General features: G+C 48.3%; 1 protein-coding gene across 1 annotated transcript in view; it reads left to right on the forward strand.

The window, feature by feature from the left end:
- Nucleotides 1-17,097, forward strand: part of IA-2 (tyrosine phosphatase IA-2) — a 419,415-nt gene that overhangs the window by 340,962 nt on the left and 61,356 nt on the right. The window contains exon 15 of the mRNA XM_084592103.1: nt 4,180-4,322. Within this exon, the coding sequence (XP_084448229.1) occupies nt 4,180-4,322 (143 nt within the window). The remainder of the gene's footprint in view (nt 1-4,179; nt 4,323-17,097) is intronic.

A 17,097-nucleotide genomic window follows, 5' to 3' on the forward strand; every position in this document is an offset into this window, starting at 1 on the left:
ATTGAATACTCCACAGCATTTCGGCAGTTAGTAGCCAGTGCATATGGCTTTCGGACGACTGAGGTACATACGGAGAAAAAGGATGAAAAGGACAGGAGACTGATATACTTTTTATTTGCATATGGTATTTACTTCCTCGTTTGGCCACGTGACACCTGACATTTTGAAGTCTAAACCTGCCAATGTCGGTTATTTATCTGGCCTTCACGCTTTAACTACTCTGCTTGACGAATGACACTGCGACTCTTTCTTCTCCCTCAACCACAGAGAGTGAGTGAGAGAGAGAGAGAGAGAGAGAGAGAGAGAGAGAGAGAGAGAGAGAGAGAGAGAGAGAGAGAGAGAGAGAGAGAGAGAGAGAGAGAGAGAGAGAGAGAGAGAGAGAGAAGTACTGTGTTGGCCCGAAAACGGAAGGAAAGGGGGCAGTAGACGGCCATACCGCGTTTTTGCCCGTACGCCTCTTCCAGCTCATCCCATAGCGCGGCCTCCTCGGTAGTTGCAGCGTCCGCGAAGAGGGATAAATAACCGCATCCCCGAAAACCACGCACGTCGCGGCGCCGTCACGTACTACATACGAGGCCGGCTTGTGGCCGCCGGCTCTCACACTCCGGCGACGTGCGCCTGCGAGATAAGAGTGCGCCTCGAAGCGACAGGAGGAGATGGGAATGGGAAAGGGGTAAGAGGAGGCTGCTTCACCGCACAGCAGCGTCGACCGTCGCCATTCATCGCAGTGTGGTCTGGCCTTCCCGACTCGAGGCAGAAGCGAATACGCCTAGCTGTATGTACAGTCGAACAGTGCGGAGGCAGACGAAACGCGCCGTGTAGTCGACGGTCACCGACGCCCCCTTCTTCCTGAGTTTGACGTAGCGCCGTTCGCGGGCGCGCGGGCTGCTTCTGGCGCTGCTACGGCGCGGAAAGCGTGTCGCGTTTTTCACGCGCCCTCACACTCTCTCTGCTATCTGACTTCCGTTTCCGTTCACTCATATCCCGCAACTCGCGGTCTCGCATATAGACACCGCTACAGTGAGCTTCGCGGCCACGGACGGCTCTAGCTGTCTTCGTTCGCCTGTTGTCGAAATGATTCTTGTGGCAATCGCTATGTTTGCGTGCTCATGGAGACTAGCGGAATGAGGGGCACTACAGAGTCGCCGGGCTTGTCCATATAATCGGTTCCAGAGTTCTCTAGACTACGACCATGACCACCTCGTATCGTCGATGTGTGCGTGACCCGAAGCCTTTGTCTATATTGTGCTTGTGCAGCGCGTCGTCCGAGTCTAATCTGCCGATTACAAGTGATCTGCTGTGGCTGATGTTTTTGTGCTGCGAATTGACATTTTCTAGCGCACAGAGTTTCCGAACTCTAGTGCGAAAGTGCGGGAAAGTCGAACCGTGCTACGATGTCATCCAGTTAACCCCTCACCACCGCTGTTGTTCTTTTAATACAATTTTCAGAATTTCTTACGATGTCTCTCAGGCTTCAAGGCAAGCGAAGAATTTATACTCCCATTCTGTATTGTTTCTGAAGTTCTTAATTCAGCCGCAAGATTCATGCCATAGTTGAGAGAGAAGAAAGTGCTTTCAAATAAATCAGCAGTAGAGGTTTAGCGAAGGCTGCTTATTTGTCGATGCTGCCTAAAGGCGCGAGCTTATTGAAATATGCGTGTTGAATCGTAATTGAATAGTAGTCGCCTACTTTGTTTATAAAACTTTTTCGAAAATTGGTGGCTTTATATCGACGTTACCGCGATGTAAATATAAAAGCTGACCACTTCGTTTTCTTTTTTTCCGAGTTTTGCCTTTCCAGAAGTCTCCTCATTTCTTGGCTGCACTCAAAGTAAGCGCACATTCGGTCTCATCGCGATTGTCTGCGTTATGTTCAACGCTTGGTGAGACGACAACTTTTTGATCCGCTGTCGACCCAACAATTCGATATTTATATGTACCGTTACTGTGGCCCATTTATTCCCACATTATTCTTTCCGCCGCATATACGCGTTAACGGCTCATTCGTACGCTCTTGAAGTTGAAAAGTTGCGATAAACACAACTATGATCTATTCTGCTACTTTTTTTTTTTTTTTGTAGCACATCAAGGCAACTCCATGCATTTGCTGGCTGCTCTTATTTCTTTATGGTATACAAGGGAGAATCATTGTCGACTTTTAAAGGCTAGGGTTCCATCTCGTGTCTGTATATTTATTTTGTGTGCGCACAATTCTTTATAGACGCCAATACAGCGGCATATAAACTAAAGTTTCTAGCTTGGACATAGATGCAGCAACGAGAGATCTCCTCGACTTCGGTACGCTCAAGTCATATAGTCCGCACAGAATTTTCGGTACAGTGCAACGGAATCAAAAACGCAAAAAAAAATAAATAAATAATAATATTGAGTAAAATTTTGTTGCTCTTTTCCCAGAAGTTCAATCCATCGTTAAAACGAGTTGCTGCAACAAAATCCTCATGACACCATAAAGCTCTCCCCCATCCTAGCAAAATATGAAAATGAGTCGCGTGGTTCCCGCCCCCAACCATGTCTGCTTCCCTGCTGTTTTTAACGTTCGCTTTCTTGCTCCCACTATCTACTAAACGCTTTGGTCTATGCAAATGCTCGCTTTCCCACACGTTGCGCGAAAAGACGAAATGGAGCGTTCCACAAAGATCACTCTTCATCAGGGGCGTCTCCCGCTCTTTAACTTGTTTACCCGGAAAACTCTCGGAGTGCATGCATGCATCAATGCAGCATGAACAGCGTCTCTTGAGAGGCGGCTTACTTTTGTGACTATGTGCTTTCGTTATTTCCTTTTTCTCTTGTAGCAATTCATACTTCCTTCGAGTCTGGGAGGTTCATACAGTTAGTGTTTTTATAACGATACTTGCACGACAGGCAAATTGTTAATGTACTAGATCGGTTATGCCCCATACAGAGAGGCGAGAGAACTTCATTCATTGCTGGACCGAAGATTACTACGTTTAAATTTCGCTGAAATATAGCGCATGGTCCAGAGCCATGCACGTCCAGAATAAGCGTTTGCTGCTTGTTATAAAAGCCTTAATAAAGCGAGCTTCGCGAAAAACGAAAGCGTGGATGTAGGCTGTTTTTCAGGCATTAATGTACCCTGAGTTATATTTTTTTTTTTATTTTAACCGCATTGCCAGCGGCGTATATTGGGCAATTGTAAGCAGCGACATTTTTTTTAGCTGGCCAGTATCCTTTGTTTATATGTATCCTTCCGAGTGAGAAAGTGGCACGCGAAAGCCGATATGTGTTGTCGCACACTCGTATAGCTCAATGGGCTGGCAAAATAAAAACTGAATAGTTGCTTTCGCGGCTGTAAATATTTTAGATGCATATTTGTTTCGTCGCTATGGTTAGTAGGCACTATGACATGTTTTGCAGGAATGTAATGAATCTCAAGCTCATAGCAAAATGAACGAATAAAGGCCACTGTAATACGCAATATTTAGTAAGGTACTGGCAAATATCTCCCAGCCATTCCTCGGCAGAACCCGCGTTTCGTATCGCCCGCTCAGCAGCGCCGCTAGTGAAGAACCTCGCGTCGATGTCCTGCCAGAAATACACCAAATTTCGATAATAATGAACCTGTTAAATATACTTTGTGATAGGTGCTGCTGCGATGTAAAGCGCCATTGTTGCCCACTCACTTCCTAATGTTTCACTTCTTCAGACACCAAGCTACTCGATAGCGGTTCTCCGGCGGCCCTGGTGGCGTGCATGGTCGTCTCCTCTTAGGGTTAACACCGCAATGTGGGGCCACTCTCACCAAAGCGTCACTGCGTCCGATCCGGTCGCGCAACATAACTAAGTCACACGCAAGGCGAAGCACCAGATCCTGCTCTCGGTGTGTCTCCGCCAGTTCGCTTCGACGTGCAGTGAGGTGGGATCTAATGGCTATTCTCTGACAGCAACCGTCAAATCGCGCGTTCAACCTAAGGATGGACGACCCTGCAAATGCTTTATAATTGTTTACGAACTGCCTCTCTTTATTTTTTATCTACCGAGAGCCTCTATTTTTGCGGAATTTCTACCGACTGTGAGCCAGCATTAGTTGAACGCCGATGTTCACCGCGACAGCTGAAGTGAGTTATGTGAGCTATTGGAGGTGTGTGTCGCAGTCGTCGTTGGACCGCTCACCGAATGTGGTGCGGTGCCTTTTCGCAGGACCTGTGCCGCCAGCGGATGGCCGCCAAGAGCCACGAGAGCGCCGAGCCCGTGCACGTGGCCACGCAGTCGCCCAAGCGAGTCAGCAGCCTGTCCCAGAGCGAGCCGTCCCAGCCCGGCTCCAGGTCGTCCACGTCATCCTGGTGAGAGCTCTAACCGCCTCACGTATGAAAATATATTTTCATTCCGGACTTCGTCTTGCAAAACAATTGTGCTTCATCATTACCATCCTTATTATCTGCATCATCACTGGCCCAGTTACGTCCTTTCCGAGTGCTCCTTTTATTGGTCTACAATCGCGTGTTCTGCGTTATCCATTCGGATTTCCTATGACATGGCGCAGACTAGATCCCTTCTGCGTTTCGCTGTCTCTTGAAATTCATTGTGTAATCATACGAGAAGATCAATCGGGCGCGTGTGCGTTCAGGAAAGGTAGTCTTCAGTGGTTGTATTGGGCTGTGATTGCAGTCCTTTCTTGAAACCTTCGATCCCCCCCCCCCCCCCGCACACACACACACACACTTTCCCGCGGTTCCCGCACGTCCACTCACAAGTGGATACGACATACTGAACTTGAAGTAGCGACGCGATAAGACAAATATGTAACAAGGCATCCCTGTTTCCTTTCACGTCTTTGTTTTTTTCACGCTGCTACTGCAAAAATAACACCATACCAACTCGCCTAAATCTCTATCCTTCTATGACATACTGAGCCTGACCACATAAGCACCGATGCTAACATTTTTCTCCACTGTCGCTCTTTTCCTTGAGGCGAGTCGTTTTCTATGCTTTTTCAGGACTTGCTGTTATAGCCTTTGTTACGCAAAACGCGAGGTAGCGAAGCATGCACATTTTCCTCTCTCGTATTCCTCTTAGGAACAGCCGCTTTTCTGCTAAGTTCTAGACATTTTACGAACCATTTTGCTATTAGCTGTTTTTGCTTGTAGTGATTTGCTTTTCTCCATCTCCAGAAAAACAAAATAGTACTCGTGGGACCTCTTTTAAGGACAGGGGGTGGGGGCGGGGGGGGGGGGGGTACTGCTACTTGAAAGTGATGCAGGTCCTGTTATGGTTGGAATGAAATACCCAATGAAACTTTTCGAAAAAAAAAAAGAACATAAACGCGCAAACTGAGAGAATATAAATGGTTCAAAAATTTGGTTTGCATGGCGAGTTAGTTGTTTATGCGCGGGATACGGGATACAAATTTTTGGAGTTACTAAAGCTATCTCCTTGAGCCCACACAATGGAAGGAAGTTCAGTGATAAATTGGAACTACCGAATACTTTCGTTCGGTCCTCTGGTGTCCTCCTTTTTCACCTTTTCAGAGCGCACTTTGAACAAGACAGCGTCCATTACCATTTTGAACTATCGGTTCAAAGAGTATCTGTGCATATTGATTTATGGCGATGAAGTTGGTTCTCCAAATCTGGGGTCTTTATTTTTGGGTTAACATTCGGAAATTTTTTGTACCGATCGAGCTATGCCGCATGCCATCTGAATAAGAACTGTGCGTCAGGATCCGCGCAACTCGAGAGCATGCGTAAGCACTCGACCAAAACCGCCGTCACGAACTGCGACTCTCCTAAAGCACGCATTCGGATCTGCGATTTGCGTCCAGTTACAGTATCCCCTTATCTAAATGTGCCAGGTTCGCCATTTTTCGCTCCAAGCGTCCGCTCTACTTCCTACTCTCACAATTGCCGCCTTTCCCCAACTCCGCGTCTCTATAAAGCCTGATGCCCTCCACACGACCCTTTCGCGCTTTGTCCGTTCGTTCCCTTCTATTCATTCTGTGAGGACGAGTTCACAACCTACCACACGCAATATATCAAGCTCGGCATTCCCTCCCAGAACTCGCGCGAAGCTCCCAGCTCTCATTTTAGAAAACGACGGTGCACAGCTGTGGGGGTAAGAGCGTAACTACCCGTCGACGAATGGGAACCAGAACAAACCAAGTGAGAATGGAGCAAACGAAACAAAACACCAAGCGACGCAGAGGGAAGGTCTAAGCGGCGCGAACGACTGTATAGTGCGTGCCAGTTGTTTCGTGTCCTTGTTAGCCTCTCGCGACGCACTGCAGTGGCTGGGAAACACGACGCGATTCAAGCCACGCAAAACGCTCGCAACTGTAGTGCCGCTGCTGCACCGTCGTGTACGCCTGCCACCGGTATGCGGTCGGCGCTCGCAAATGGAGACGCGAATGGGGAACGACGCGACAATCGAAACAAATGGCTCTTCCCCGCTCCTTCCGACGGCAGCGGCGCCTCTAGCACGACCGCTGCTACATGCGTTCGCAACGCCCTCTGCTCCCCTTCATCCCAGCGTTCGCTGCGCTCTCTCCCTAGCATCCCTACGTCTCTTTTATAGGGTCCACACAGATGAGGGAAAGAGCAGACAGAGTTGAAAGAAGGAAGCGAAGGTTTGAACCGTCTTACACCTTCAGGGCATTTCTAATTTTTGGAACCACAGTTAGCTTGAGAAAAATGGCATTTTACGCGTACAGAAAAAAACGATCGAAATGCAGCACTATACCTCGCGGCTGATGCCTCACCATTTTCTTCCAGCGAGCGCCAGCTCACGCTGGCGGCGGGACTGTTGAAGGTTTTCTCGCGATGAAAATAACATAATTGCGACGATCGGAAAACGGCAACGAGAATTAGTATCCGCGACGGTGGACATTTAAAAAAAAAAAAAAAAAGGAGAGGAATGTGGAGAAGGTAGCTCGAAGGCGCAACCATGCATCTGCGGAGGCCGCGGTGCTGTGCGCCGTAGCAATACTAGCAACAGGAGACGCGCGGAAGGGCCGAAAGCAGAATAAACGGGAGCCAGTGAGGAGAGAGAAAGACCACGCTTCTGGGGCGCGCGATGCCGGCTGTCTTTTAATTATGCATGCGGACGCCGGATTTACGTTAAAAGTTGCACGCAAACGAGTGTTAAAGGCATGGCTGCGAAGCTGGCGTGGCGTATGCGTAAACAATGAACAAAAGAAAAGGGATTGAGGCATGGAGGAGAGGGAAGTAAGAGGAGAGCGGATTCGTGCAAGCGCGGCTTCGAAAAGAGGGAACTCACGGCCTCGGCGAGTGCGTTCCGGGGCTCCTCTTTACAGGAGAGAGGTAGCGCACTCCTGGAAAAGAGGGCGGGAAGAAGATTGAGAGAACAGCGCATAAACTAAGAAAAAGGAGTTCAGCAACTGCTGTTTCCTGTTAGCGGGGAGCCTCAGGTATTGATTAAAACGGCTCCAGGAGAGCTTTGCGAACACCGCCGTTCGGCACCACGTGCGGGCGACCGCGACGAAGAATGTCTCTTTCCCCTCCTCTTTTGGCCCATCTTTATTTCTTGTTCTCGTTTGTTTTTTCTTCATTCATACGTGGAAACGCGTTGCCTACCGCCAGCGTTTATACACTTGCATTTATGAGCGGTTCTCTTCGTTTATTTTAAAAACCCTGTTTTAAAGACCAACCCCGTATGAGCTGCGGCGGTGCCGTGCTCTCTGCGCAATGTGGAACTCCACACGCTGCACACAACACTTCAATTACATATTCATTGATATGTGAGCATCCTGAGGAGTGATTTCGCAGTACAGATATCAACACGAAGTAGTGTCTTCTAAATAAGGAGCTCAGGTGAATATAGGGGCCGCATGTATAGCGCTACGCTTAGCAATATTAAGAGCGATGCTGTTCGTACATAACCCAGCACAGTTGTTAAGAGTACTTTTAGTTCTTAACATTGTTACTTCCCTAGAAAATTAAAGGTTTTTAGTTTTTCCAACAGCAAGGCCCACGTGCTTCTATTAGGAAAGGCTTCCTTTACAATATCAGCAACGGGCGCTGCAGTCTATGAGATCCCTAAAATGAACATTGAGCAATGGTCACTGAATAACCCACCTTCTAGGGAAATCTCTACTAAATTCTCTCACATGCATAAGGATATGCTCAACGTACAAGAAAAAAGCGTTCCTCACGTGTTGAAGTTCACCATATTTGCTAAGTTCACAACGCATGACGTTGCATCAACTTTATAATTCCGGCAGGATTATGGTACAGTTATACCGTTACGAGGCTCTGCCTATCAGGACCCCTTTCCAGCCAAAGGGACGAACTTTAGGGCGCGCTGAAATTTCTGGCGGCCCGACGCTCTTGAATGAAGCCTCTATTTTGGGTTGTTATGAGCGAAACGCCAATACAAAGTTTCTTTTCGCAGATAGGGACTATAGATGCACGATTGAACTACGGGCAAAGTAGCCAGCCCTGAAGCCTGCAGAGGTTTGGCCACCCGCACCGGCATTCTCGCCGCGCCGTCGTCGACACCGCATAGCCGAGGGAAGAACGGGTTGTAGGCATGGGAAGAAGACAAGGAAAAGTGGGAGACTCGAAGGGAGTCGGAAGCCCGGAGCTCGACTCCATCATTCCTTTATTCTCACGCACTCTTCTCTTCTTCCACCGTCTTCCCGTCTCGGGAGAGTGCCTGCCCGCTTCGCGAGCGGCGCGCGCGCTTCGCGGCTTAACGATATTCGGGCTGCTCCACGCTTCGCCTAATCGTCGACTGTTTTTCCTTCCCGACTTTCCTTTCTTTCTTCGTTTTTATTCTCCTTCCCAAACTCCGTCGTCCGTCCTTTCTCTTGTCCTTTCTACCCTCCCGACTCTAAAGGGAGAAAGTGCCGAATGCGACGCACCATTAGTGCTCACTCCGGCGGGATAATTACGACAGAGCGACGGCGGTTCCCAGCGCCCGCTCTCCTTCATCGTTCTCTACTGTTCCCCATCCTCCCTCCTGTGCCGTTGTAGTAGCGCTTTCTTGGAGAGCGCTCGCGCTGTATGAATTGAAGCTGGTGCCTCTAGGCACGAGAGAAAGAGTAGGAGGGAAGGAGTTGTCGTGGCAATGAGGCAGTTGGGAAAGGAGGGAGCCTCCTTGATTGGCAGGACCTGTTAGCTGACTGTCACTCACGCCGGCGCGGCGCGAAACGTCTCCTTTTGCCAGTTTCACGACGCACAGCTGCTTTGCAAGCCGCGCTGGGAGGAAAACGAAAGTGTTTCACTTGTGTTACCCTCAAGAGTCAAAGTGGTTGGCTTTTTCTTTCTCCGCTCGCTCCAACAGTGTTCTAACAAAGTGCCCCCTTGCTCCGTGCTGCAATAAAAGCGAGTCGCGAATCGTCGACTCCCGTACGCTCCTCTGTGTCGAATTGGGGTGCTAACAGCGCAACGAGGATCGGAGAAACGTGAAGTCGGTCTCAGTGCCTATAACCCTGACTTCCGCTCGTGGCATAAAGGGGATTCTGCTTTTATTTCAAGAGCTGTCATTGCTTAAGCAAGTCCCCTAGTTGCGTAAGACCAGCTTCGTATTCTGAAGAGGTCACGTTTTCCAGGCATCACAGTGTTTCTCAGGCACCACGGCAGTTCCCTCATTTCTGAGCAATTGTAGAACAGCAATAAATCTTGCCTTACAGAGGAAGATTTCGTGATTTCATAAGTTGCTGCTATAAAAACTGACGCTGATACAAAGTTTCGACTCTCTACCACTCAAAGAGCGTTCACGTAGAAAACAGCGTTACACTTATTCGTGTTCACTTGTTTCTTGCCTTCGATCGCAGTCAACTATTCTGGCTAGTATTCAGTGCGGCCATAACAAAAATAAACTTGCGTTCAGTAAATTCCAAAGTGAAACCTGACTGTTCTGGTAGAAAATAGAACAACGATCCCGGTTCTTTGATATTGAAGCATGCGCTTTGGGACTTCCTTTCGAGAGGTTTAACTTTTAAAGGTTCGCGCTTATCCCATGGGACGCAGATAACGGTGGTTGAGCTCTAGGAAGTAAAACCTTCGGTAAGCGAGCGCCTAAATTAACTCTCTTCACGGTAGACAAAAAGAGGAGCGTAAAGAAGTGGGGGATTCGGGAGGGGTGCGCAAGTTCATCGAGCATATCAGGAGATCGCGGGCCATCGCACTCGCGTGCTTGTGGTTTAATACCCCGAAAATGCAAACAAGAAATAGGAGAAGGACGAAAAATGAGGGGCTCCGTGGGAGCAGCGCTCGCAGTCAAACCCTGTATATCTCTTTTAATTCCCGCCTTCACGGCAGAGTATTTCTTTCCATCTGCCCGCATGCTCCGTCGCTAGGGGAATTTGAGCATCGCCGCATGCGCGCGGTTTCCTATACAGCGCTGTGAGAAGCGTCTGTATCTCCTCCAAGATGTGCTTCGGCGAGGTTTTCGATTCGGACGAAATGAGAGAGCCTTTTGCTATGACGCGGGCGAAGAGTATCAAGAACTGCGGTTGGTGAGAAAGGAATAAAAAAAACAAATGAGCAGATGGGAGCGAAAGAGAAAAGTCGCCGACTCGCAATATATTCCTGGCGTCGAGAGTGCGAGAAAAATTTCCGCCTTTCCTCCAAGTGGGAACCGATATCTCAGGCAAAGAGCACGACTGCGCAAAATATTGAGGGGAGGAAAAAAAAGGGGGGGGGGGGCAGTGTGCTAAGAAGTAAAATGGATGCAAGAGGAATTCTAGAAGAGAGAGAGAGATAGAGTTTAAGAGGCTATGAAAGGGCCACCGTCTCTTTGCTAGTCTTTGCTTATATTGATTCGCCATCCAATAAAACTGCTGGCAATGGAGGCTGAGTATTATGCTAACTAAGGGTGCAACGTAGCTCCCCGCTGCCTCGATTGCGGGCTTCGAGGTCTGGCCCCAAGGGAAAGGATAGAGCAAAGTAGAGGAGGAGAAGGATTCACTCTAAGTACCTAGCTCTGGCCGCTTGTGCAGCGAGGGTGCGTAGGCGTCGCGCCGGTTTCTTCTAGGTATCGAGTTGCTCACAAGTCCACCGGGGAACGGGCGGATTACACGAGCATTCGCTCGGTCGCCCCAATTAACGGGAGCGAAATATCAATACACAGGAGAACGATGGGGGGGGAGGTAAGGGGTCCCCCAGCAGTGGCCGTTATCGAGCCCTCAGGGCGACCGGCGCTTCACTTCGTTCTTTCCCAAAGTAACTCTCCTCACCCCCCCCCCTCACACACACACACACACACACACACACACACACGCACTTCTTTAGCCTGTCCCTCCTTTCTCGCCCACCCCTTGTATGTTTCGGAGCCCGATCGAAACATGGTAGTATTTCTCTGCTCCGGGGTCGCCAGGGTCTAAATGAACTGGCGCGGCTTTCGATTCTTGAAGGGCAATAGGCTGTTCTCTCTCCCGATCTGCTCTGCCTTTCATTCGCTTCGGTTTTCGATACCAGACTAATTATTCCTTCTTGTCAACGAGTCGTTCCGTCCAGTTGGTGCTGGCGCTGCTACCCAGGTCTACATGTTCTGCTTTCGTTCAAATTGCTCACTGCTCACTGCAACTGTATCTGCTTGAATGAAGAAACCGCAATCGCATTCGCAGCTGCCTCTTCATTAATGTATACCAAGGGCCGCGTGCCCATGTCAGTCGACCTACACCAGTTGCTAGCTAGTGCGACGGGTTTAAGAAAAAATGATTCCGTAGAATTTGTGTCCGAAGAAAGAGGTTCCTCAGCAATCGACCTCTAGGCAGAAAAAAATCTCCGCAAGCGAAACATTGCCCATAGAAACAATATCCTCGTGAAGCCATATACCTGACAAAATATTGTTTTTTCTAATAAGCTCTATGGATTAAAAATAGAAGTAAGCATTTTTTTTTTTTGAAGTACTAGATCATAGCACCACTCTCGTGCAGTCCAGATGTTGTTGATAACAACCACACCTTAAAACTTTTTTTTCTCGATCATTTCGTTCTATTACGAAACAATCAAAAGAAAAATTCGCCCTCGGCCACTCCCTTTCAACAGCCTTCATTTTTAGAGCGTTAGCTATACTGCGTTCGTTTGCTAGTTTCGCATTATTCATTTATTCATTCATTTATTCATAAACCTTTATTCATGAGGATGATTATTATTCATGCACCTAGTACCTCACGAGTTCCGCAGATGCCGCCATGTAATCGTGCACCGCATTTTGTTGCATCTCGCGCTGCGCAACGAACACCGTCGTTTTAATCTCGCGCTGTGCAGCAGACATCGTCTCCTTCATCGTCGTGCCCAGGCACGATAGCAGTATGCCATAGCGGTAGCTGATCACGCCTCGTGTAAAACTGCAACACACCCTCGCGCTGTATTTTAAACATCACCGTCTCCATCAAGTCTAACTGCAAAACACTCTCGCACTCTGCATTGAACATCGTCGTATTCATGAAGTCCAATCTACGCCGCTCCTTCATTTAGCAAATGTAATTACGCCATACACATAAGCCACCTCGCTGAGCACAGAGATGGCAGCCGTATCAGACAGGTTGCCGAGACCATCCAACAATGACAGACTAGCCCGTTGCGAAGAACTTTATCAAGGGCGGAAGCAAGCTAACATCGAAGCGGTAGCAGCGACTGCAGCTGCAACCGATGGCTAACGCTCATGAAACGATTGGTTCAAGGATACTTTCAGTTCAGTTCAGGCGTTCAGTCGTGTCCGACTCTTCGTGACCCTATGGACCATGTCACGCCACGCTTTCCGGTCTCTCACTATCTTCTTAACATCACATAGCTTCATCTGCAATGCCTCGAGAATGCCATCTAACCATCGCGTTCGCTGCCTACCCCTTCTCCGGCGACCCTCAACCTTTCCCAACATCAAATCTTTCTCCAGCGACTCCTCTCTTCTCATCAGATGACCAAAGTAGCTGAGCTTTACCTTTAGAATTTGACCCTCCAATGAGCAGTCAGGGTTTATGGTCGACAATATCGACCAGTAACCATAACGGATACTTTAACCTCTACAATTTTGTTTCTTACGGACATCCCATTCCTACTCATATTTTAGTCCCTTTAACACCTGCGGATTAAATCCCTTTAGAATAATATTAGAGCTCGCCATTTGGAAACGCAGACTAGGGCTTTACAACGCGCTGCAAACCTTCAGCTTCTTCCAAGAACTAGGTCTCAACAGATTCCCACACAGCAGAACGCCTGCAGCGCACCATGATTGACAGCTTTTTGCTTCAGGCTGGGAATATACTATTGATTATGTGTTCTCCATCAGACACTTCAGGTCGCACAGAGATAAGCGGAAGGCGTCCTCCGCGAAAATGACACGTTCTTGGCTTTGTTTATCCATCTGTGGGTACCTGATCACATATGTTTCTTCAAAACAGACTAGTATTTCTCGGACAGCTTTTCAATTTAAACCTCCCAGAATACTTATTTAAATTTCTACGTTATCATGTGGCAGGAGGAATATGCTTTATTTATAAAGAATTGACGTAGGTGGATCTCCCATGTCGGGGATAACTAGCATCAAAGGCTGCCGTCCCGGGTAGAAGAAACGAGAGTGCCCAGCATTATCATGAAAGTCCGAAATATTTACCCTTGCCTGTAAGGCTTCTCAAATCTAAGATGGTGCCTTGGAAGAAAACGAGAAAGGCATTTACGTGGGCTTATTGTCAAAAGAGTGCTTTAAAAGCATTCATGGTTGCCCTTTCAAAGTCACACCAAATGACAGCCACAAATCACGCCGCAATGAACGAAAATTAAGATCCGAAAACAGTTAAGATAACAAAAATTTTAAAACAAATGCTACCGATAGCTATTGCCCATTCACTAACCCTTATATTTCATTAGGCCGTACAATTGATTGTATTGTGGTTATGGGGCTTTTGGTGACACTCATGCGGGGAGACTCGTTTCCCATTTCCCGAATAGCGGTTTTTTCCAGTGGTGTATTCCAAGGTCATTTTTCTTTTCGACGCGCTTCTTTTGGGCAAATATTTTTCTGGGACGATTTCTTTTCGCAAAATTTTGTGCCACTGAGACATTGAAAAAAGTCTTACGTGAGGAGGAATTAAAACATGCGGTGATGGGGTGAAGCATTTACAGCTACTTCGCCAGTTATAGCTGTAGCCCGGGTCATAGCGTGCAGTTTTTCCTCTGTAATAAAACCGAGAAAGTGCTGTCTGAAAACTTCAAAGCTGCTCAAAAGCTGGCAAACATCTGCAGCTGAGCAGGCTTATAACCGCCGTTTTCTTTCAGATTCGTCTCCACCTTCTACACTGGACAGTTCCGTATACAATCTATGAAGCAGTTGTTTTTTTCCGCACTGGATCATTTCTGTTGTCAGCTTATCTCTTCTTCATAATGAATAAGCCTACCTGTCCTGCTAACATATGCCGTCGTAACTAGCTGGTAGGTGTAAATTATATATAGTTAATTAAATCCATTTTATAAGTTATGGAGTTATTTATAAAAACCCCAACTAGTTAGTATTTGCGTTTCTCTGGTCACGACATTTTTACGCGTTCCGCCGCGTAGGGGCCTTCCAGACGGGAGCAGCAGAGCGCGCAGGAGAGCGCGGCCGAGGGTTTCTCCCCACCGCGTTCGCGCCGCGCACGACCGCGTCGCAACCAGTGCCTGTCAATAAATCTGCCGCGGCCGAGATTAACGGGGCTCACCGCAGCGGCCAAGAGCACGGCCCTTCTTCTTTCAATAGGCACGCGTGCACGCCTTGTTGGACGAGGCTATTGCTTCTCGCCCGCCTCCTTCTCCTCCTTCCGTAGTACGCCCCTCTTGTTTTCATTTCTTGCTTTCTCGGGCTCGCTTTTATCTCGAGCTCTCATAACACTCCCTTTCCCTCTTCCATCCCGCTTCATCGCAGCGTCGCTGCACTGCACCGTTACTCTTTCGCAAAGGGGCAAATCGCGACCTCCCCATTTTCCTTCGCTTTTCTCTCTCGCCCAGCGACAGTTGTTCGGGGATCGTGCCCAAAACGTGGAACATTTCCCCACTTCTGGGAGTGATGTATGAGGGGAGAGTGCGCGCCCTTTCTCCCGATACTCACGCCGTGGACCTTGCTTTATTTCCACCATTCTTTCTGTTCCCTTTGTTTCCTTCCACTTCATGGTTCTTTTCTTTTCTTTTTGCCGTTCTTCTTGCTGCCCTCTCAATTTTCGTAACCTTTTTCGGAGCGGTTCACGTTGCCTGCCACCGCCGAGCAACATGGCCGGCCATGCGCACGGCCGCCGCTGTTTCGTTGCGTCGTCCTCGTCGCAGGGCCGTAAAAAACGGGGCTAACCGCTAACCTCGGCGCAATTTATTAGCGCGCGTCGAGGTCTCGTCGTGGTGCGCTCGCAAACGCCGCGCTTGCCACATCAGCGCCGCAACTCACCCTCGACGCGAGTGACGGCGGACGGTTACAAAGTGCGCACCGCTGGGGAGAATGTAGCTTAGCGAATGGTATTTTTGACAAGGCAATAATCTCTCAGCTTACCGCGCCCCTGGGAGTTGCGGTGGTAGCATAAAACAAACATTAAAAAAAATGACACAGAGTTACGATGTTCATTTGCGTCTGACTTCTTTTTTTCTTCTTTTGTTCTTAGCTGTGCCAACCCTCGACGCTTATGGGTGAAAACTAGATGGCCCCAATTAGCCCTTTGTGTTCTGGGAATCTTTTGGGTTTGTAGTCAGTGAAAATAGATTCTTTTTGCAGCGAAAATGCAGAAAATGTAAGTGCATGTATCTGTAACGCGCCCTTCGCTCATATATACTTTCGTTAGCGCTTCCCTATGCAAAGCCCATCACGCTGGTTCGAACGCTGACTCCAAGTGCCGGGAAACTCAGGCCCGGGAGGTCGTTCTTCCGTGTAGCAGCAATGCAAGAACGCCCGAGTAGCGTACGTTCATGAGCCCCAAGTGGTCGAAATTAACCCTTAAATCCTCTACTGCAATGTCCTTTAATACGCTTAAGTCACTTCCGGACATGAAACCTTGTCATACCGCGTCATACTTTTTTTTTTTCTTTTTTTTTTTTTTTTTTTTTTTTTTTTTTACTATCGCTTCATCAGAAAAGCTTAGTTATGGGGGATACCGCCTGTGAGGCGATGTATATGGGGCTGTGTAAAACGAAAACGACTTTACTCCATTTCATTTTGAACAGATAGCTTCGCCCCCTTCCCTGATCAAATAGTTGAACCTCCTGCTATAGTGTGCAGCTTAACATATCTAGTGAGGAATGACTTGTATGGAGATATGTGGTTGTGGTCTTGCCTGGCTAAAGTTCAACTATTAATCGAGCTCTGTGAGTTAGTCAACAGCTTTCTTTATGAAACTTGTAGCGACTTTGCAGCCGGCTTTAGATTCTCCACGTTTATGTTTTCCACTTACAACTCCTTGACGCTTTCCTCTGTTGCACCCTCTCATATTCTATCGCTCTGTTCGGCAGATGGAAGAAGCGAAAAGTAAAGAGAAAAAAAAATCGTTGGCGAACTATAAAGGGACAGTGCACTGCAAAGAACGACCGAACGAACGAATGGGGTAGTCTCACTCGCAGAGCAGCTCTCGGCGTGAAAAACGGGTCCTGCAACGAACGTCCATCAATAAAGTCTGGCCGGATTGCAGCGGACTAAAAAATAACGCGAGCGAGCCCGTACGTGCACCCGCGCAGCTCGGAACAAAGTGATAGACTGCCTCAAAGCTTATCGAATGAACCGCTGAAAAACGACGTGCCCCGTGCGGCCGGCTGACGTTCCACGCTGGCAGCTGGCTCCGTTCCCGGCTTGTCATATACTAGACACGCCGGCTCCAGCACCACTGAAAAAATACCGCTTACCTCCCCGTCCTGAACCCTTAACCTCACCTCCATGTCGTTCCATAAGAGAATGGGCACGACACGCTGTTATTCGTGCAATCATCTCATCGCTCTCTTCGCCTCGCAGCGTTTCGTTCAGGGACGGCCAATAAAAGGACCGGTTAGCCTCTTGCTAACGGTGCCTTTTTTTTTTTTTTCTTTGGCACGCGCACTCGCGTTGGTGTATGAGGCTTGTCAGGAAATCATTGCAGCTAGGCAAAATGTATGTGTTTTTTATCGAATGATCCCCTGACGATGCCAGTATATATATATATATTTTTCAGATCCC

The sequence above is a fragment of the Amblyomma maculatum genome, chromosome 2, assembly GCF_055883805.1.
Source record: "Amblyomma maculatum isolate TAMU_Amacu chromosome 2, ASM5588380v1, whole genome shotgun sequence".
NCBI lineage: Eukaryota > Metazoa > Arthropoda > Arachnida > Ixodida > Ixodidae > Amblyomma > Amblyomma maculatum.